The following is a 22,147-nucleotide window of genomic DNA, read 5'->3' on the forward strand; positions in this document are numbered from 1 at the left end:
AGAGAAGACTTCAGAGAGAAGGTATGTTAAAGGATATAGGCATTTATTTTTACATTCTTTTGTTTATTAATTATTTAGTTTGTTTAAAAAAATATTTAAACCTACAATATGCCACCTCTATGAGTAAGAGTTTACCAAGTAGGTAAGGTATCTGGCAGGGGAAGCAGTACAAGTGGAGAAAAGATCAAACACAAAGACACAGAGGTACTGGAGGTATGGCACAATGTTTTTAGAGAGTTGTGAGTAGTTCAATATGAATAAAACATAGGGTTCAAGGAGGGAGAAATGACTGACGATGCTGGAATCACAGGGAGATCTCGGGGAGCCTTTTGAGGATAAGAAGTTGTTTGAAGAGTTTTTAACAGGAGAGTACTGGTAAAAGTACTGTCAGACAAGATTTCTCTGGAAGCAGAAGGTAAGGCTATGAATTGGTGTCAGGGGGAGAAAGGCAGGTGGCAAGTTACCATAGGGACGATGAGCACAGACTTTGGAGTCACGTTAGCTTGCATCTAGTACAGGCTCTGCTGCTTACCAAACTTGCAACCTTGGGAAATTTTTGTTACCTCTCTGAGCTTCCATTTTCTCAGCTGTGTAAAGGGGATGTTAACAGCCCCTAGCTCATAGGGTGTTGTGAGGATTCAGTGATAATGCGTATAAAAAATTTAACACCATGCCTGAGACATAGTGAAACATAATGAGCAAAATAAGAGAAAAACCATAAGTGCATTCCAAATGAGAGACACATTTCTCCTACACAGCCTCATTCCTCTTTTCCTTTATCCTTTGTGTTACTTTGCTTCCTCATGAATTTGGCCTGCTGAATTCTTCTCAGACAGATCTTCGTTAGTATCCTTAGCAGAGTCTGGAACATTAAGCCCTGAGCAACATCTCAGCTTTCTTGCATGATCACCGCAGTGTCCATTACCTTCACTCTGCCTTCAAATCAGGTTAAGCATCCAACCTACTCAGGAGAGGAGCTGGGACAGCTGCAGGCATTAGATGAATTCTCCTGGTAGCACATGATCAAATTTGGTGGAGACGGCAGGCTCTCAGAGTCAAGTTGCTAAACTTGGCTAGAATAGGAGAAAACTGAGGTGAGTGAATTTAAAGCATGGATCTTAATTGAATATACTAGTACATAAAGACTTGAAAACATCGGTGTCATAGCCTGAGGGGATTGTGACTGTAGGAATCGCTTGTGTACGAAGACACACTCACCTTGTGCTGCAGGAGACTCAGACTCAGACCTCTGAGTCAGGGCCTGAAGCAACTGTCACAGACCATTGGCTGGAGACCCTGAGGCTCATTTACTTCTACCACCCTAACATTTCTGCATGTTCAGTCACATCACAAATGTAGACCATCATCTGTTCTTTTTATACCCTTATCCCTGCGCTGGTCTGTTCTCCCTCTAATCTTGGTTTTCCACTGATCCCTCCTCTATCCAAAACCTTCTACTTTTTCCTATGAAACTCAACTCCCAGGTTAATAATCCCCCTTGGACCCCAGTGTTTTAATCCACTGCTTCCTTTACCTCTTGTCTTCCTTTACTTCAGTCTATGGTATGTGATACTTAACAAATATTTGCTGAATAAAACAATGAACTAAGGCCTGACTATCCTGGAGGCCATTACTTCCCCCTATGCCTTCTCAGGAGCTGCTCATTCTCCTACATTCCATGTGCAGAAGGATCTGGAGGGGACTCTTCACTCCCCATTTTCCTTCCAGGCCATTCCGTGTCTATTTCATCACTGGTAGCTCCAAAATTTCAATATAGGAGGGTTTAAGGTAGCAATTGGGTTAGAAAGGAGGAGTGCCTAGGGGGTTTGCTTTTTAAAGCTATATTTGTGTCACAAGAAGATTGTTTTTACTTGCATGTTTATTCCTCCTGGCTTTGGGTGTAGGAGCAAAATGGACTCTATTTGTGGGCCTAAGCACACCTCTAGACAGCCTTTGATACTACTGTGGACTTTTTTTTTTTTTGCGGTACGCGGGCCCCTCACTGTTGTGGCCTCTCCCCTTGCGGAGCACAGGCTCCGGACGCGCAGGCTCAGCAGCCATGGCTCACGGGCCCTGCTGCTCCGCCGCATGTGGGATCTTCCCGGACCAGGGCACGAACCCGTGTCCCCTGCATCGGCAGGTGGACTCTCAACCACTGCGCCACCAGGGAAGCCCCCAACTACCGTGGACTTTTATGTGTAAAGCCCTGTTCCTTTATTGCTTAAGCTGTTCTCTCTACGTCCCGTCCTCATCATTTTTGGGTTCCCACCCATCTTAGACTCCATGGCCCATCACATCAGCCACTTTTATCTAATAGTCAAATCTATCTGATTTTCTATACTTGTGCAGCTACTACCCTGTCCTTCTGATCACTCTCTTCTATCTCTTGGACTTGGACAATCATGGTACTTTACTTCTTTCACTGACTTAAAGGAATCCTATGACCTCAGGATAATGTTTAAATTCTTTAACGCGTCCCATCATGTAAAGTCGTCCCTTCACACCTGCAGATGCAGAACCCATGGATGTGGAGGGACAGCCGTAGTCCCTTTCTAATATGACTTCTGCCTTCCTCTTCAAACACATTTCTCATGATTTCCCTTCTCATTCTTTGTGCTTCAGCCATGATGAATTCCTTGCAGTTCCAACATTTTACTTGTTCCTGGCCTATGCCAGAATCCCGTAATTTATCAAGAGGGATCCTGGAAAAGTGTTATAAGTACTGATTTAGAATCAGACAGAAACAGATTTGAATCCCAGTTTTGTCATTTACTAGCTTGAGAGAATGGGTAAGCTCCTTAACTTTTATGAACCTCCAAGGCCATATCTTCTAAGTGGGATAACAATAGTGTGGATGAAGCCTGCCATATCAGTAAACAAAGGGTGTACAGCCATCAAGTCATCAGCCATTGCAGTCACCCCCGACTGTGCACCCTGAGGGATTCAGGATGGAAAAAAACAGGATACTGGCCCTATGAAGTTAAAGTGCATATCAAAGGAATGATTTCAGTGAGCCGAGACTCTTGTCTTCCCATACATAGAAAAGTGCGAAATTCATTAACTTGAGATGTCTGTTTTTTTTCTTTAATTAACAATAATCTTTTGATGTTCCCATTACCTGTTTTCCACTTAATGTTAGGGTGAGATTCATGACAACCAGGGTTACAGGCAAGCAGTACAAGCCCAAACATGTACAACGTCAGTGCCATGTAACATTGGCTCTTCCACGGGAAGCCCATAGCCTTACCTCCCACCCTGGCCACTGAGGCAGCCTCAGAAAGACACCAAGGTAGAAACAAGATTCTGCAATAAACTGCTGGAATGTTACAATGCTTTGGAGCTCTTAACAGTTTTCTCCAGGCTGCCCTACCTGGAGCCAGCACCATTATTGTTTTTTTCAACCTCAGCTCTGACACCCTCCTCCTCACACTTTCCTCCATGTGCCCCTTTGCCCCTTGGCTTCCTAGTTGAATGACAAGCCACCGCAGGTGAGCCTTGCATCCTCCACCCACTATGCCAGAACCCACCCCCCAAAACATATTTGCCCTTAAGGAGCTTCCAAACAGATCCTAGTGGATGAGACTTAGGAAGCAGCCAATAAAAAAAGCAAGACTTGCTACAAAATGTAGGAGCCAAACAGGCCTGGTATTATCAGTGGACAGTCATGGAAAAGGCATAGTTGAGACAGGTTTTGTAGGATTAATAGGATTTTAAGAGACACAAATGAGAGGCGTTCTCTGCAGGGAAATCGTGCATAGTGTGGATATTATACAAATGAGGAGGTGCAGTGAGCCTGTGAAGTGGGTTAATGTAAAGATGTTATGGGAATTATGACTGGACCATTTTGCCTTTTCTCATGTATGTGTTTCAGTGTTGCTTATTGGAGAATGAGCATGTTAGCTTAGCAGAATTGCCTACACAGCATATTGTAAAGCAGTATTTCCCAAAGTGCTTCTGTGTAAAATTAGTTTCATGGAATGCTCTATAGAAAAATAATAGTAATAATTTAAAGAAATGTTGAATATTCTTTTTCTCTCCCTTGAATATTCACAAAGTGCATGAACTTATTTTAAAGTATCTGAATTAGTGTTATAATACTAAAACCTGACTTCCCTGGGGAAAGTAATCCTCCCCTATTTATGTCACTATAGCATCACACTCTTTCCCCTCAAGACACTTTTGAGTCTGTAACTGTATTGTATATTTATTTAAAATATTTTATTGACTGCTTCCCTACCAACGTATATACTCCATGAGGACAAATACCTGGCTTATCTTATTTACCATTTTACATAGGTAATCTAGCACAATGCCTGGGTATATAATATGTGCTCAAAATAAGAACAAATGATGAATAAAACTTGTTCATTTTTAACTTTGCATTGTTTAAACACTTTATAAAGGATAGGGCTGGAATTTGAACGAAGTACTGCCAGATTCCAGTCTCTTTTTTCTTTTTTTTTTCTTTTTTTTTTTTTTTTTTTGCGGTACGCGGGCCTCTCATTGTTGTGGCCTCTCCCGTTGCGGAGCACAGGCTCCGGACGCGCAGGCTCAGCGGCCATGGCTCACGGGCCCAGCCGCTCCGCGGCATGTGGGATCCTCCCGGACCGGGGCACGAACCCGTGTCCCCTGCATCGGCAGGTGGACTCTCAACCACTGTGCCACCAGGGAAGCCCCTCTTCTTTCTTTTTAAAATTTTTAAATTTAATTTTATTTATTTTTTTATACAGCAGGTTCTTATTAGTCCTCCATCTTATACACATCAGTGTATACATGTCAATCCCAACCTCCCAGTTCATCACGCCCCCACCCCCACCCCCTGCCACTTTCCCCCCTTGGTGTCCATACTTTGTTCTCTACATCTGTGTCTCTAATTCTGCCCTGCAAACCGGTTCACCTGTACCATTTTTTCTAGGTTCTACATATATATGTTAATATACGATATTTGTTTTTCTCTTTCTGACTTACTTCACTCTGTATGACAGTCTCTAGATCCAACCATGTCTCAACAAATGACCCAATTTTGTTCCTTTTTATGGCTGAGTAATATTCCATTGTATATATGTACCACATCTTCTTTATCAATTCATCTGTTGATGGACATTTAGGTTGCTTCCATGTCCTGGCTATTGTAAATACTGCTGCAGTGAACATTGGGGTGCATGTGTCTTTTTGAATTGTGGTTTTCTTTGGGTATATGCCCAGTAGTGGGATTGCTGGGTCATATGGTAATTCTGTTTTTAGTTTTTTGAGGAACCTCCATACTGTTCTCCATAGTGGCTGTATCAATTTACATGCCCACCAACAGTGCAAGAGGGTTCCCTTTTCTCCACACCATCTCCAGCATTTGTTATTTGTAGATTTTCTGATGATGCCCATTCTAACTGGTGTGAGGTGATACCTCATTGTAGTTTTGATTTGCATTTCTCTAATAATTAGTGATGTTGAGCAGTTTTTCATGTGCTTCTTGGCCATCCGTATGTCTTCTTTGAAGAAATGTCTATTTAGGTCTTCTGCCCATTTTTGGATGGGTTTGTTGTTTTAATATTGAGCTGCATGAGCTGTTTATATATTTTGGAGATTAATCCTTTGTCGGTGGATTCATTTGCAAATATTTCCTCCCATTGTGAGGGTTGTCTTTTTGTCTTGTTTGTAGTTTCCTTTGCTTTGCAAAAGCTTTGAAGTTTCATTAGGTCCCATTTGTTTATTTTTGTTTTTATTTCCATTACTCTAGGAGGTGGATCAAAAAATATCTTACTGTGATTTATGTCAAAGAGTGTTCTTCCTATGTTTTCCTCTAAGAGTTTTATAGTATCCAGTCTTACATTTACATCTCCAATCCATTCTGAGGGTATTTTTGTCTATGGTGTTAGGGAGTGTTCTAATTTCATTCTTTTACATGTAGCTGACCAGATTTCCCAGCACCACTTATTGAAGATACTGTCTTTTTCCCTTGTATATCCTTGCCTCCTTTTTCATAGATTAGTTGACCATAGGTGTGTGGGTTTATCTCTGGGCTTTCTATCCTGTTCCACTGATCTGTATTTCTGTTTTTGTGCCAGTACTATACTGTCTTGATTACTGTAGCTTTGTAGTATAGTCTGAAGTCAGGGAGTCTGATTCCCCCAGCTCCGTTTTTTTCCCTCAAGACTGCTTTGGCTATTCAGGGTCTTTTGGGTCTCCATACAAATTTTAAGATTTTTTGTTCTAGTTCTGTAAAAAATGCCATGGGTAATTGGATAGGGATTGCAATGAATCTGTAGATTGCTCTGGGTAGTATAGTCATTTTCATAATATTGATTATTCATATCTAAGAACATGGTATGTCTCTCCACCTGTTTGTATCATCTTTAATTTCTTTCATCAGTGTCTTATACTTTTCTACATACAGGTCTTTTGTCTCCCTAGGTAAGTTTATTCCTAGGTATTTTATTCTTTTTGTTGCAGTGGTAAATGGGAGTGTTTCCTTAATTTCTCCTTCAGATTTTTCATCATTAGTGTATAGGAATGCAGGAGATTTTTGTGCATTAATTTTGTATGCTGCAACTTTACCAGATTCATTGATTAGCTCTAGTAGTTTTCTGGTGGCATCTTTAGGATTCTCTGTGTATAGTATCATGTCATCTGCAAACAGTGACAGTTTTACTTCTTCTTTTCCAGTTTGGATTCCTTTTATTTCTTTTTCTTCTTTGATTGCTGTGGCTAGGACTTCCAATACTATGTTGAATAATAGTGGTGAGAGTGGATATCCTTGTCTTGTTCCCAATCTTAGAGGAAATGCTTTGGTTTTTCACCATTGAGAATGATGTTTGCTGTGGGTTTGTCATACATGGCCTTTATTATGTTGAGGTAGGTTCACTCTATGCCCACTTTCTGGCGAGTTTTTATCATAAATGGGTGTAGAATTTTGTCAAAAGCTTTCTCTGCATCTATTGAAATGATCATATGGTGTTTCTTCTTCAGTTTGGTAATATGGTCTATCACATTGATTGATTTGCATATATTGAAGAATCCTTGCATCCCTGGGATAAATCCCACTTAATCATGGTGTATGACCCTTTTAATGTGTTATTGGATTCTGTTTCCTAGTATTTTGTTGAGGATTTTTGCATCTATATTCATCAGTGATATTGGTCTGTAATTTTCTTTTTTTGTAGTATCTTTGTCTGGTTTTGGTATCAGGGTGATGGTGGCCTCATAGAATGAGTTTGGGAGTGTTCCTTTTTTGTAACTTTTTGGAAGAGTTTGAGAAAGGTGGGTGGTAACTCTTCCCTAAATGTTGGATAGAATTCACCTGTGAAGCCATCTAGTCCTGGCACTTTGTTCGTCGGAACATTTTTTAATCACAGTTTCAATTTCTTTACTTGTGATTGGTCTGTTCATATTTTCTGTTTCTTCCTGGTTCAGTCTTGGAAGGTTATACCTGCCTAAGAATTTGTTCATTTCTTCCAGGTTGTCCATTTTATTAGCATAGAGTTGCTTCTAGTAGTCTCTTAGGATGCTTTGTATTTCTGCAGTGTCGGTTGTAACTTCTCCTTTTTCATTTCTAATTTTATTGATTTGAGTCCCCTCCCTGTTTTTCTTGATGAGTCTGGCTAATGGTTTATCAATTTTGTTTATCTTCTCAAAGAACCAGCTTTTAGTTTTATTGATCTTTGCTATTGTTTTCTTTGTTTCTATTTCATTTATTTCTGTCTGATCTTTATGATTTCTTTCCTTCTGCTAAGTTTGGGTTTTGTTTGTTCTTCTTTCTCTAGTTCCTTTAGGTGTAAGGTCAGATTTTTTATTTGATATTTTTCTTGTTTCTTGAGTTAGGCTTGTATTGCTATAAACTTCCCTCTTAGAACTGCTTTTGCTGCATCCCATAGGTTTTGGATCATTATCTTTTCATTGTAATTTGTCTCTAGGTATTTTTTGATTTCCTCTTTGTTTTCTTTAGTGATCTCTTGGTTATTTAATAACATATTGTTTAGCCTCCAATGTGTTTGTGTTTTTTTTTTTTTATGTTTTCTGCCCTGTAATTCATTTCTAATCTCATAGCATTGTGGTCAGAAAATATGCTTGATATGATTTGAATTTGCTTCAATTTACTGAGGCTTGATTTGTGACCCAAGATGTGATCTATCCTGGAGAATGTTCTGTGTGCACTTGGGAAGAAAGTGTAATCTGCTGTTTTTGGATGGAATGTCCTATAAATATCAATTAAATCTGTCTGGTCTATTGTGTCATTTAAAGCTTGTGTTTCCTTATTAATTTTCTGTTTGGATGATCTGTCCATTGGTGTAAGTGAGGTGTTAAAGTCCCCCACTATTTTTGTGTTACTGTCGATTTCCTCTTTTACAGCCGTTAGCAGTTGCCTTATGTGTTGAGGTGCTCCTAACTTGGGTGCATATATATTTATAATTGTTATATCTTCTTCTTGGATTGATCCCTTGATCATTATGTAGTGTCCTTCCTTGTCTCTTGTAACATTCTTTCTTTTAAAGTCTATTTTATCTGATATGAGTATTGCTACTCCAGCGTCCTTTTGATTTCCATTTTCATCGAGTATCTTTTTCCATCCCCTCACTTTCAGCCTGTATGTGTCCCTAAGTCTGAAGTGGGTCTCTTGTAGACAGCATATATATGGGTCCTGTTTTTGTATCCATTCAGTGAGCCTGTGTCTTTTGGTTGGAACATTTCATCCATTCACCTTTAAGGTAATTATCACTATGTGTGTTCCTATTACCATTTTCTTAATTGTTATGGGTTTGTTTTTGCAGGACCTTTTCTTCTCTTGTGTTTCCCACTTAGAGAAGTTCCTTTAGCATTTATTGTAGGGCTGGTTTGGTGGTGCTGAATTCTCTTAGCTTTTGCTTGTCTGTAAAGCTTTTGATTTCTTTATCGGATCTGAATGAGATCCTTGGTGGGTAGAGTAATGTTGGTTGTAGGTTCTTCCTTTTCATCACTTTAAATATATCATGCCACTCCCTTCAGGCTTGTAGAGTTTCTGCTGAGAAATCAGCTGTTAACCTTATGGGATTTCCCTTGTATGTTATTTGTCACTTTTCCCTTGTTGCTTTCAATAATTTTTCTTTGTCTTTAATTTTTGCCAGTTTGATTACTGTGTGTCTCGGCATGTTTCTCCTTGGGTTTATCCTGCCTGGGACTCTCTGTGCTTCCTGGACTTGGGTGGCTGTTTCCTTTCCCATGTTAGAGAAGTTTTCCACTATAATCTCTTCACATATTTTCTCGGGTTTTTTCTCTCTCTCTTCTCCTTCTGGGACCCCTATAATGTGAATGTTGTTGCATTTAATTTTGTCCCTAAGACAGTCTCTTAGGCTGTCTTCATTTCTTTTCATTCTTTTCTTCTTTATTCTGTTCTGCAGCAGTGAATTCCACCATTCTGTCTTCCAGGTCACTTATCTGTTCTTCTGGCTCAGTTATTCTGCTATTGATTCCTTCTAGTGTAGTTTTCATTTCAGTTATTGTATTGTTCATCTCTGTTTGTTTGTTCTTTAATTCTTTTGGGTGTTTGTTCTTTAATTCTTCTAGTTCTTTGTTAAACATTTCTTGCATCTTCTCGATCTTTGCCTCCATTCTTTTGCTGAGGTCCTGGAGCATCTTCACTCTGATTATTCTGAATTCTTTTTCTGGAAGGTTGCCTGTCTCCACTTCATTTAGTTGTTTTTCTGGGGTTTTATCTTGTTCCTTCATCTGGTGCATAGCCCTGTGCCTTTTCATCTTGTCTATCTTTTTGTGAATGTGTTTTTTGTTCCATAGGCTGCAGGATTGTAGTTATTCTTGCTTGTGCTCTCCGCCCTCTGGTGGATGAGGCTATCTAAGAGGCTTGTGCAGGTTTCCTGATGGGAGAGACTGGTGGTGGGTTGAAGGGAGTGTTGCTCTGGTTGGCAGAGCTCAGTAAAACTTTAATCCGCTTGTCTGCTGATGGGTGGGTCTGGGTTCCCTCCCTGTTGGTTGTTTGCCCTGAGGCAACCCAACACTTGAGCCTACAGGCTAATGGCAGTCTCTGGGAGGGCTCACGCCAAGGAGTGCTTCCCAGAACTTCTGCTGCCAGTGTCCTTGTCCTCACGTTGTGCCACAGCCTCACCCCGCCTCTGTAGGAGACCCTCCAACACTAGCAGGTAGGTCTGGTTCAGTCTCCTGTGAGGTCACTGCTCCTTCCCCTGGGTCCTGATGTGCACACTACTTTGTGGTGTGCCCTCCAAGAGTGAAGTTTCTGTTTTTCCCAGGCCTGTCGAAGTCTTGCAGTCAAATCCCACTAGCTTCAAAGTCTGATTCACTAGGAGTTCTTCCTCCCGTTGCCAGACCCCCAGGTTGGGAAGCCTGACGTGGGGCTCAGAACCTTCACTCCAGTGGGTGGACTTCTGTGGTATAAGTGTTCTCCAGTCTGTGAGTCACCCACCCAGCAGTTATGGGACTTGATTTTATTGTGATTGCTCCCCTCCTACCGTCTCATTGCGGCTTCTCCTTTGTCTTTGGATGTGGGGTATCTTTTTTGGTGAGTTCCAGTGTCTTCCTGTCGATGATTTTTCAGCAGTCCGTTGTGATTCCAGTCCTCTTGCAAGAGGGAGTATCCAACCACTTTTGATCATAGATTGGTATATGTTGTTGTCCCTGGCCACCACCTAGGTTTCTTGATGTTACAGTTTCAATCTTGGGCATTTATTCCTACTGATTACATTTTGAAGCTTGAACAACTGTCTGATATGCCCAAATTTCTTTGTATCTTTCAGGCAAAGACTGCCACCTAAAAATGTTTACTACTACCGCTGCCCGGACCATAGGAAGAATTACGTGATGTCCTTTGCATTTTGTTTTGACCGAGAAGAAGATATTTACCAGTTTGCTTACTGCTACCCATATACGTACACTCGCTTTCAGCATTACCTTGACAGCCTGCAAAAGAGAAACATGGATTACTTCTTCCGGGAGCAGCTGGGTCAGAGTGTGGTAAGGCCCATTCAGAAACGGGAAAGCTGGGGGAGGAGCTTAGCACTGGTTTTTATAGAATGCAAATAATAGATATTGGTGCTTTGTAGACTATATGCTCTGGAAATTTTAAAAAATCATTGTTTTTTGTGTGTAATATTTTGCTACTCTGGCCACCAGGAAGTCGAAGAATAGGATAAGGCAGATGCGTGTCCTTCTGAATGAAGCTGATAAAGCTCTCTAACAAAATACAAAAGTTCTGGTAAATCCCCAGAACTGTGAGATAAAAAGAAGGCTCTACTGGGTGTTACAAAAGGTGTGAAAGCATTTTATGAGTCTAAGCTTACGAGATGAAGAATAAATTTGCTTTTTAGTGAATTTAACTTGACTGCAGTGTAGGTTAGCAGGTGGTGTGCAGTATGGTTGTGCTGTCCACAGTGTGTTCTATCTCTGCCATCTATTAGTTCCCCAACCCTTCTTCCTTCCTCAGGTTTAGTTTTCTGGGTCTGGAGATTTCAGTCTTAAATTCTATATTAGTTTCCTATTGCTGACATAACAAATTGCCATGAACTTGGTGGCTTGAAACAACACAAATTTATTATCTTACAGTTCAGGAAAAGTCTGAAATTGGCCTCTTTGGGTTAAAATCTAGATATCAACAGGTCTGTGTTCCTTCTGGAGGCTCTAGGGGAGAATTCATTCCACTACCTCTCCCAGTTTCTAGAGGCTGCTTGCATTCCTTGGCTTGTGGTTCCCTTTCAGTCTTCAGAGTCAGCATTGACTTATCAAGTCTTTCTCATGCTGCACCACTCTGATGCTGAATCTCCTGCCCTCCTCTTTCACTTATAAGAACACTTGTGATTACGTTGAGCTCACGCAGATAATCCAGGATAATACATCCATCTCAAGATCTTTAACTAAATCACATCTGTAAAGTCCCTTTTCTCATGTAAGGTAATATATTCACAGGTCCCAAGGATTAGGACTTGGACATTTTGGGAGAAGGGGTGCATTGTTCTGCCTACCACACTTTCCTACTGTCTTTTCCTCTTTTTCTCCCTGCCCATCCCAGGATCTAAAAGTGTCCTTCACATTGGACGCATAGGTTTTGTTCTCTGCGGTCAGAAATACTTCAGTTGCTAGTAAAGAATATCTTGCCTCTACTCTAATCCTCTTCCTAACAGTGCTTCTGATGGGTGCCATGTATATCTGGTGCCTATATCTTTTGAACTGAGAATTGGGACACATGGTGTATTAGTCAGCATGCTAGTAGGAAACAGATGGCAGCCTCACATTAGGATAATTTGAGGAGAGCTTAATAAATGGGCTGTTTACAAGGTGCGGGCACTGTGTACAGAAACCACGGGGTATAGTGCAGTTCCCTGGGGCTAGTAACAGCTCAAAGGGTGAGAAGGGATGAAATGGTTAACAGAACCCAATAGTAGAGAGTCATGCAGTGGGCCATCTTGAGTGGAACAGTGACCTTCAGTTGAGGAAAAAAGTTAGCCTGAGATGATCCCACAGGGAGGGAGCTGAGAAAAATAAATACATAGAGCTCATTCTCTTACTTCCCTCTGATCTACTGCTAGGGGTTCCTACTGGCCAATCCAATTGGAAATCAGAGGGCAAGAGAGCCCACTGAAGTAATCCATACAGATAAGTTTCCCTGAACAAAGAAAATGATGGAGAAGGGCAGAGAGTGGTTGTAGAGAGCCAAATAGAACATATTAGTCACACATGGTCTGATCAACAATGTATTACTGGAAACAGTAGATTATTTCAGATGGGACTGTTGGAGAAATCCTGAGACGAATGTTTGCCAGACATATGACTTATGATATAAATTAAGAGAGAAAGAGTTTCATTCAATACTTGTGACTTTTTAAATGTGGGATCTGTTTATTTCATTCTTGTGTCCACTGCAGCCCTCTCTTAGATTTATGCCAGGCAGAAAGTAGGTGTACATTGAATGGCTATGGAGTAAATTATTGAATGAATGAAAGAATTAATTAAGATATATCTAGAGACAATGTGAAGAGCTAAGAGCATCAGAAAGCTGATAGGAGGAATAATAGGATAAGTTAAGCTTCCAGTAACTAAGATACAAAATACATACCTAAAATAACAGCTCATTAAATGAGATAGAAGTTTATTTCTCTTCCATATATAAATCTAATTGTAGGCAATCCGGAGCTGGTAGTGTGGCTCTGCTCCTTGAAACTCTTAGGGAGTCAAGTTCTTCCAGCTTTCTGCCCTGCCATCCCTGGGATGTGGCTCTCAAACTCCATGTCAAATGTGGAATTCTGTCACATCCATGTTCCAGGCAGCAAGATTAAGAAAGTAGGCGGAGAAGGGAGAAGATACAGTATTGTGGCACTTTCACATTTATCCCATTAGATAAAACTCATATCCACACTTAACTAAAAGAAGGGTGAGAAATGAAGTCTTCGTTCTGGGTGACCATGTTTCTAGCTAAAAATTAGTAGTCCTATAGATATGGAGGTGAATTAATATTGAAGGACATCCTGAAGTCTCTGCCATAAGAAGCTTGAATTATGTGTCCAGCTCTAATACCAAACTACTTTTATGACCTTGAATGTTACTTCCCTTTTCTGGGGACAAGTTTTTCATCTATAAAATGAGAAAGTTGAAGTTGATAGGGGTTTTTAAATTATTCTTTGAGGAATTCCTCAGTTAGAATAAAATAATTTGAGACCGCTGTCCTACTTCAGACCCTGTGAGGGGTACTGTAGGGATATATAATGGAGTATACAAGTCATGGTGTACTTCCAGAAATGTATTCCATACCAGAGGAAATAAGACATTTAAAAAATATATATTATGTTTTTTAAAGTATATAATTAAGGATCCCATGAGTTGTTTAAAGAATTTATGGTCAGACTAAACACCACGGAGAAGATGGGCTTTACGCCGAGTCTTGAAAGATGGGTGGGATTACTGAATACAGAGTTGGCGAGAAGGTAGCCCAGAGAGCAGGAAACAGCCCGAGTCATTGCGTGATGATAGTTGGTCAGAAGTCTGGTTTGATTGGAATAGGGAACCTTCCTACTGGAAGATAAGGATAGACAGGAAGATTAGGACCAAACTCTGAAAAACCTTGATTGTCATATTAAAGAATTACGGCTGTATCCTTTATTCAGATTCAACACACAGACACTAGGTCAGGCACTTTATATGTACTGTCTTACTTGTTTCTCACAACAGCTTTGTGGGGTAGGCAGAATTATCCCAGTTTGGGGATAAATAATCTAAGGCTAATAAGTTACTTGGCTAAAGCTACATGGCTAGTTCAGGACTAGGCCAATATTTAAACCCATGGCTTCTAATGCTGTGCCCTGGCACTTTGATGGACTCATTGCTCCTTTCCACATTGGACCTACTAAAATCAATAGTAGATTCTGAGAAAGGGATTATACCTTATCCAAAGCTACATCTTAAGAAAGTAAAGTTAGTGGAAGTGCAGGGTGTACCTCTGCTGGCTAAACCAGATGAGGGGAGCTCTGTGGGTTGGCTCCATCCCCCTGATATGGGTCTCGAAGCAGATACCAGAGACATTAAGGCCTTCTGGCATACTCTTGCAGACAGGACAGTTCTTGGTTACCAGGGCATTTGATATGGCTTGTGACTGAAGCCACCACTATAATTAGTTAATCCCTACTCCAATTTGGAGGGAGGATAATTACAAGTAGGAAGGCTAAACATGTCAACAGACAGTTCTTAGAGAGAGCAGGCAGGAAGCAAGATTTTGAATTTCTAGTGCTGGAACTATTAATCACCATGGGCATAGCTGCTATTGCTACTAATTATATCATCCAAAATGGCATTTTATTTTGTTACTTACCAGTGGCCCTTTCTAACACCAGCAAACAAAATCCCTTTGTGCATACATCAAAGCCACAATCTGACATTTAAGTTAAGTACATCATAGGAAAGATCTTTATTTTCTTGTTGTTATAACACTTTTATTGAGGTATAATTTACATACTATAACATTAACCCATTGTAAGGGTACAATTCTGTGATTTTTAGTAAGTGTATAGAGTTTTACAACTATCACCACAATCTAATTTTAGAACATTTCATCATCCCCATAAGTTCCCTTGTAAATCCCCACTTCCACTCCCAGCCCTAGGCAACTATTCATCTGTTCTCTGACACTGTAAATTTGCCATTTCTGAACATTTCCTGTAGGTGGAATCATGCACTATTTAGTCGTCTTTTGCATTTAGCACCTTTCACATAGCATTACATTTTTGTGGTTCATTCATGATGTAGCATCCATCAGTAGTCCATTCATTTTTAGTGCTGAATAGTATTCCATTGAAAATATATACCACACCTTCTTTTTCTGTTCTCCAGTTGATGGACACTTGGATTGTTTCCAGTTTGGGGCTATTATGAATAATGCTATTATGAACATTCATGTGCATATCTTTGAGTGGACATGTGATCACATTTCTCTTGGGTAGATTTTTAGGAATGTAATCATTGGGTCATATAAGTTCACATTCAACTTAAAAAAAACAAAAACCCAAAAAACGTGCCAAGCTGCATTCCAAGTTAGTGCCATTTTGCATTCCTACCAACAAGGTAGGAGAGAGGGTTGTAGTTTCTCAATGTGCTTACTAACACTTGGAATTACCTATATTTTTCATTACAGCTATTTTAGTGGGTATGTTGTGAAATCTCATTGTGGTTTTATTTTGTGCTGCCCTAGTAACTAGTTATGTTGATTATCTTATAATGTGCTTATTTGCCATTCATATATCTTCTCTGCTGAAGCGTTAGTTTAAACCTTTTATCCATTTATTTAAAAATTGGGTTGTGTTCTTATAATGAGTTTTGAGAGTTCTTTATTCTGAATGCAAGTCCTTTGTCAGATTCATGCTTTGCAAAATCCCCCCCTAATCTATACCTTTAATCTATACCTTATGCCTATACCTTAATCTATACCTTTTCATTCTCTTAATCATGACTTTTGAGGAATAGAAGTTTTTAATTTTGAAGTCCAGCTTATCAGTTTTTTCTCTTAGGGATCATGCTTTTGGAGTCTTATCTAAAAGCTGCCCATCTGAAGGCCACAAAGATTTTCTCCTATGTTTTCTTCTAAAATTTTTATAATTTCCACTGACATTTAAATCCATGATCCATTTTGAAGTAATTTTTTATATATGGCATGAGGTAAGGGCCTTAAGTTCACTTTTTTTGCATATAGATATCCAATTGTTGCAGCACCATTTGTTGAAAAGACTAACCTTTTACCCATGAGCTATCTTGGCACCTTTCTCCAATGCCTCTACTCAGTGTTTCTTTTTTCTTTCCTATTTTCAAGGCTAAATTGTCAGGGAGTCAACCCTGTGTCTGTGTAGGTCAGCTGTGATTGGACTGAGTTTGTGCTCATCCACTCTGAGTCTGTAAGGCTTCCATCCTCCGACAGTGGATTTGTGTGTGGGTATGGGGAGCACAAAGTTCGGGCAGTTTTCAAGTCTGACCTGGCTTTTACTTTCCCTTTTGTGTTGTGTTCCCTGTGTGCATATGTGAAGCCTCAAGGTTGTTCATGTGTGTGTTGCTACTTTAGGCTTCTTCTCAGGTCTCTGATGAGCCTGCACCCAGTCTCAGGCAGCATATTCTTGTCCCAGCTATGCAACTGTGGGCCCTTCTCACTTGCCCACAGACAATGCTGCTGGGTCTGGGCACTGCCTACTTCTCCAAATTAACTGAGTCCCTTCGACCATGACAGAGAAGCTGCCAACTCTCACAGCCTGGCCTGTCCTAGCATTCACCAAGCCTGGAGGAAGATGGAACCAATCCAGGACAGAACATCATATATTCCCATTCTTATTACCTGAAGTTCAGCAGTTTTTAAAACATAATAGTTTTGAGATTGTTGTCAATTTGGTCAGTTTCCAAAACACTGAAATGGTTGTTTGTTTCAATTTTGTCCAGCTTTATATTTGTTTTTTGGGGATAGCATTTATCAATACTCTCATTCCAGCATAGCCAGAATTAGATTTTAACTGACTCACATGAGTTTTTAAATCATATAGCCCTTGTACTGTCAGACATAGTGAAATATTGCATTATTTTCAAATGTCATTGGACTAGAGGAACCATAACTCGTGTGTGTGTGTGTTTTGAAAGTATTAGATGGAGACAGTGATTCCCATACTTAGGGATACTTGCCAAAAGGAAGTGTCTAACAAAGAAAATAGTCTGATAGTGTATTTTAGGGAATCACTAGAAAATCATTTATATGAGAATAATATTGTCTAGGCTCTACCACTGGCTAGCTCTATGACCTTGGGAAAAACATTTCTCTATGGGCCTTAGAAAGTCAGACCAGATTATTTCAAACATCCCTTCCAACTTCAACGTAAATTATGGTTCAAATGTTGATGACATCCTTTTGTATATTCTAAGTCACTCATTAGCTTGTTGTAATGTTGCCTTTCAATCTGCCCTTTATTTTATAACAATGGTAGTTATTGAGTGCTTAGCATGTGCCAGACCCAATGCTATGACTTTTATATGCATCCTTTCACTCAGTCCTCACAACACCCCTATTATATGGTTAGTACTATAATTGAATGCCTAACATGTAACCAGCTTGTCTAAGCTCTGGGGATACAGCAGTGAAAACAGGCATAAATACATGCCTTCATGGAGCTTACATTCTAGTAGAAAGAGACAGACAGTATTGGAGAAATTAAATCAGGAAAGGAAATACATTTTGGGGAGAAGCCTTCACTTAGAAGGAAGCATTTAAGCTCTGGGCTATAAGTATTGTCTTCTCCCATTTGCATTTTTAAAAGCTGAGATTCAATGAGATTAAATAATTTGTCTATATCATGTAGCTGGGATTTGAAGCCACGCCTTTGTGGACCCCAAAGAATGGACTCTAAACCAATCCTGGATAAGGAAGTATTCTGTTCACATATACAGTTATTTACTAAATTCTTCCAGAGCCATTCCTCAATACTACAAATATCTAGTAAACACCTTCTACCTGTCAGGCTCTATATTGGGTGCTGGAGACAGAAAGATGAATACAAAACGCACCCTGCCCCTAAGAAATACTCCATGTACTGGATGTCACAGACATAGAGGCTAATAATAGCAATGATGGTAAGAAACTTGATGTAATAGAAGTAGGAGGCAGAGGAAAGGCACAAGGGAGGAAATGAAGCATTAAGGAAAGAGGCATCTTGAATTGAGAATCAAAGCATGAATACAGAGGCTGAGACGCCCTGGTGAGCCCTGACTATTTAGTGTGGTTGCAAATGACAAGAGCACAGGGTCAGCAGAAGAAGAACAAGAGGAATGGTGATTGGGAAAGAATGAGAGGTAGGTGGAAGCTGCGTCAGGAGGGCTTTGAATGCCAAACTCAAGAATTTGGACTGTATACTGAGGGCAGTGAGGAACCAAGCCAGAGGGAACACGATCATTGTGGCACTTAACCCTTCCATCTCCAGGCTGCCTCTGCTGATGGCAGCTGATCTAGAAGTCAGGTTAACTCCTGCCTGTCTGTCCAGTTGGCTTTCCTTTTCTCAGGCAGAGATATTTCACGGGACAAGAGCACTAGGAGGAAAACTTTACTACCAAGACACACGTATAGTGATGATAATGTCATAGAGATACCCAGAAAAGCTTGTCTTTTTGATCTTAACATTTCACACAATTTCAGAGTTGGCAAAGACTATAGGGGTCACACTCAAATTTAACAAATATATTAGGCATTTCCTATGGGCAAGGACCTAAACTGTATAGAACAGCATCTTCTCAACATTCGAGAAATATGACTCTTCAACCACTATTCACATACCTCTTGAGGCAGCCTGAGCTCTATCCCAATGACAAATAAGTCATACCATCCCCAGAAGGAGCTGCCTCCCTGTAACCTCCTCTCTTTGGTTCTACCACCACCCTCTGGGCCCACCCTGCATGTACTTGCTCCTCTAGCCCCTGGACAGGCCTGCAAAGATAGCAAGACAGTGGCCACAGCCCCCTCATGAATCTTCCCTTCTCCAGCCTAATCCCGTTCTTCCTCCTCTCCTCCCTCGTAATTCTACATTTCTTCATATTCCATGGTTCTAAACTCTGTACCTTCTTTGTTGTTCTCTAGACATGATCTAGGTTGTTAATTTCCTTCTTAAAATACCAGAACTGAATGTAAAACTCTGCAGATGATCTAAGCATGCCACAGCAGAATAGAACCATTGCCTCTCTTGCTCTGGATCCTAGATCGCTAGAAATGTAGACAGAATTTACATTTGCTTTTTTAAACAATGAGGCCTTCATGTAGTAAATTTTTGTTATTGTTCTTTAAATAAAACTTATTTTTTATTTCTTGGATAGTCTTTTTTAAAATAACTTTTTATTTTGGAATAATTTTAGATTTTTAGAAAAGTTGAAAAGATAATACATATAGAGAGTTCCAACATATACTTCACCCAGTTTTCTCTACTGTTAGCAGCTCAATATCAAAAAAACAAACAACCCAATCAAAAAGTGGGCAGAAGACCTAAATAGACATTTCTCCAAAGAAGATATACAGATGGCCAGCAAACACATGAAAAGATGCTCAACATCACTAATTATTAGAGAAATGCAAATCAAAACTACAATGAAATATCACCCCACCCCAGTTAGAATGGCCATAACCAAAAAAATCTACAAACAGTGCTGCAAAGGGTGTGGAGGAAAGGGAACCCTCTTACACTGTTGGTGAGAATGTTAATTGATACAGCCACTATGGAGAACAGTATGGAGGTTCCTTAAAAAACTAAAAATAGAACTACCATATGACCCAGCAATCCCACTACTGGACATATACCCTGAGAAAACCATAATTCAAAAAGACACATGCACCCCAGTATTCACTGCAGTGCTATTTACAATAGCCAGGACATGGAAGCAACCTAAATGTCCATCAACAGAGGAGTGGAAGAAGATGTGGTACATATATACAATGGAATATTAGCCATAAAAAGGAATGAAACTGGGCCATTTGTAGAGACGTGGATGGACCTAGAGACTGTCATACAGAGTGAAGTTAGTCAGAAAGAGAAAAACAAATACTGTATATTAACGCATATATGTGGAATCTAGAAAAATGGTATAGATGATCTTATTTGCAAAGCAGAAATAGAGACACAGACATAGAGAACAAGTGTATGGATACCAGGGGGGAAAGAAGGGGGTGGGATGCATTGGGAGTTTGGGATTGACATATATACACTATTGATACTATGTATAAAATTGATGACTAATGAGAACATACTGTATAGCAGGGGTCCCCGGGCCATGGACAAGTACCGATCTGCCGCCTGTTAGGAACCGGGCCGCACAGCAGGAGGTGAGCGGCAGGCGAGCGAGCAAAGCTTCATCTGCTGCTCCCCATCGCTCACATTACCGCCTGAACCATCCCCACCCAACCCCCCTACCCCCCGTCCGTGGAAATATTGTCTCCCACAAAACCGGTCCCTGGTGCCAAAAAGGTTGGGGACCGCTGCTGTGTATCATAGGGAACTCTACTCAGTGCTCTGTGGTGACCTAAATGGGAAGGAAATCCAAAAAAGAGGGGATATATGTATATGTATAGCTGATTCATTTTGCTGTACAGTAGAAACTAACACAACATTGTAAAGCAACTATACTATAAAAACTAATTAAAAAAAAGAAAGTTAAAAGATCGTATATAACCATGAAACATTTGTCAAAACTAATAAATTAACATTGGTACATTACTATTAACTAAACTACAGAACTATATTCAAATTTTGCCAGTTTTCCACTAATATCCTATTTTGGTCTCAGGAGCTGATCCAGGATACCACATTGGCCTATACTAATAGATTTTACAAGTATAATTGTGACCTCTTACATTTATCCTAAGTTTAAACTTATTGGTTTTAGTCCTTTGTTCTAGGCTGCTGTGATCATTTTGATTCTTGTATTCTCTTGTCTGCAACATTAGTGACATCACTCAGAATTTTCAAATAATATATTTTTTAAGAGTTAGTTTAAGGCAAGGATACAAGTGTTTATAACAGGATAAGACCTGAGACTAAGAACAGAGATCCATGTATATTACCAGATACTTCTGTGGAATGCCTAGTTTGGCATTTTTATTTCAATCCCTGAATTTGATTTTGCTACTAACCCCAGTAGCGTAAGTCACCTAAGTGAACAAGACTTTACTTGTCTCCAAGTCAACTCAATTAAATTCAATTTAGTTCAATTTAATTTAGAATCTCTTATGTACCACGTGCCATGATAGATCTAGAGATAAACAAAGTGTAGTCCCTTCCCCCATTTTTCCATCTTGTCCATAAGGATCATATGTAAAGTTTTATGAAATGGCTAGTTCAAATACATGATGAGTGAGGGAGAACCATATGGCAAAGGACAAAATTTAGAAAAAGGAGCAGTCTCTGGGGAAGGGCCTGGCTAGGTGGGGCTCTACAATGTGGACCCTGGGCAATAAGAACTCCCACCAGGACTCCAACCCCTTCTTGTGAGACTGGCTCCCAGATCAGCAGAGTTACAGTGAGAATGGTCTGGTGGCAAAGGGAAGATTCTGAAAGCCATATCTTGAAAGATTTTCAAAATCTAAGCCAAACTAAGAATCTGGGAGTCAGACCCTCCCCCCCAAAAAATGCAAAATCATAAAGCTGAAGTGAAGATAGAGAACATAGTATAATCAGAGAAAGCCAGAAAGCTAGGTAAGGATGAAGAGGAGCATAGTGGATAAGTATAAGGAATTCTGGAAGAATTTAAGATACAGAGCTTGGCAGCTTCCACTACAATCCTTGTGTGGACTTGTGTGGAAAGGCCAGGATCTCAGAAAGGAGCTAGAGGTAACCGATGACCTTGTGGGCAGGAAACAAGAAACAGAAGGTAATACCACAGAAAAGAGGCTAGAGAGGCCAGCACACTTCTGATCAGCATGATATCTTCAAAATAAGGTAGTCCCCTTCCATTCTTTCTCTTCCTTCTCCTTTGGTTCTTTCTTCCCCTTTGAAGTAAAACATCATGGAGTTGCAGCTGGCAACATGACCAAACAAATGTATGAAAAATAATTACATTTGGCTGAGTTTTAAATTGAGTAATTGTTGGAAGTCAGTAATCTCAATTATCAGTCCCTAATCTACCTCTCAGGAGAGTTCTGTGGACCCCCATCTGCACCAAACCT

At 40.1% G+C, this 22,147-nt stretch overlaps 1 protein-coding gene across 2 annotated transcripts in view; it reads left to right on the forward strand.

Moving 5' to 3' along the window:
* The window catches only part of AGBL4 (AGBL carboxypeptidase 4), a gene marked incomplete at both ends in the record, with an annotated part of 1,417,540 nt that overhangs the window by 866,000 nt on the left and 529,393 nt on the right, over nt 1-22,147 (forward strand). For both annotated transcript variants that reach the window (XM_082833557.1, XM_082833556.1), the window contains one exon: nt 10,737-10,953. In XM_082833557.1, coding sequence (XP_082689683.1) covers nt 10,737-10,953 — 217 coding nt within the window. The remainder of the gene's footprint in view (nt 1-10,736; nt 10,954-22,147) is intronic.

The sequence above is a fragment of the Leucopleurus acutus genome (assembly GCF_964270905.1).
Source record: "Leucopleurus acutus genome assembly, chromosome: 2".
Taxonomy (NCBI): Eukaryota; Metazoa; Chordata; class Mammalia; order Artiodactyla; family Delphinidae; genus Leucopleurus; species Leucopleurus acutus.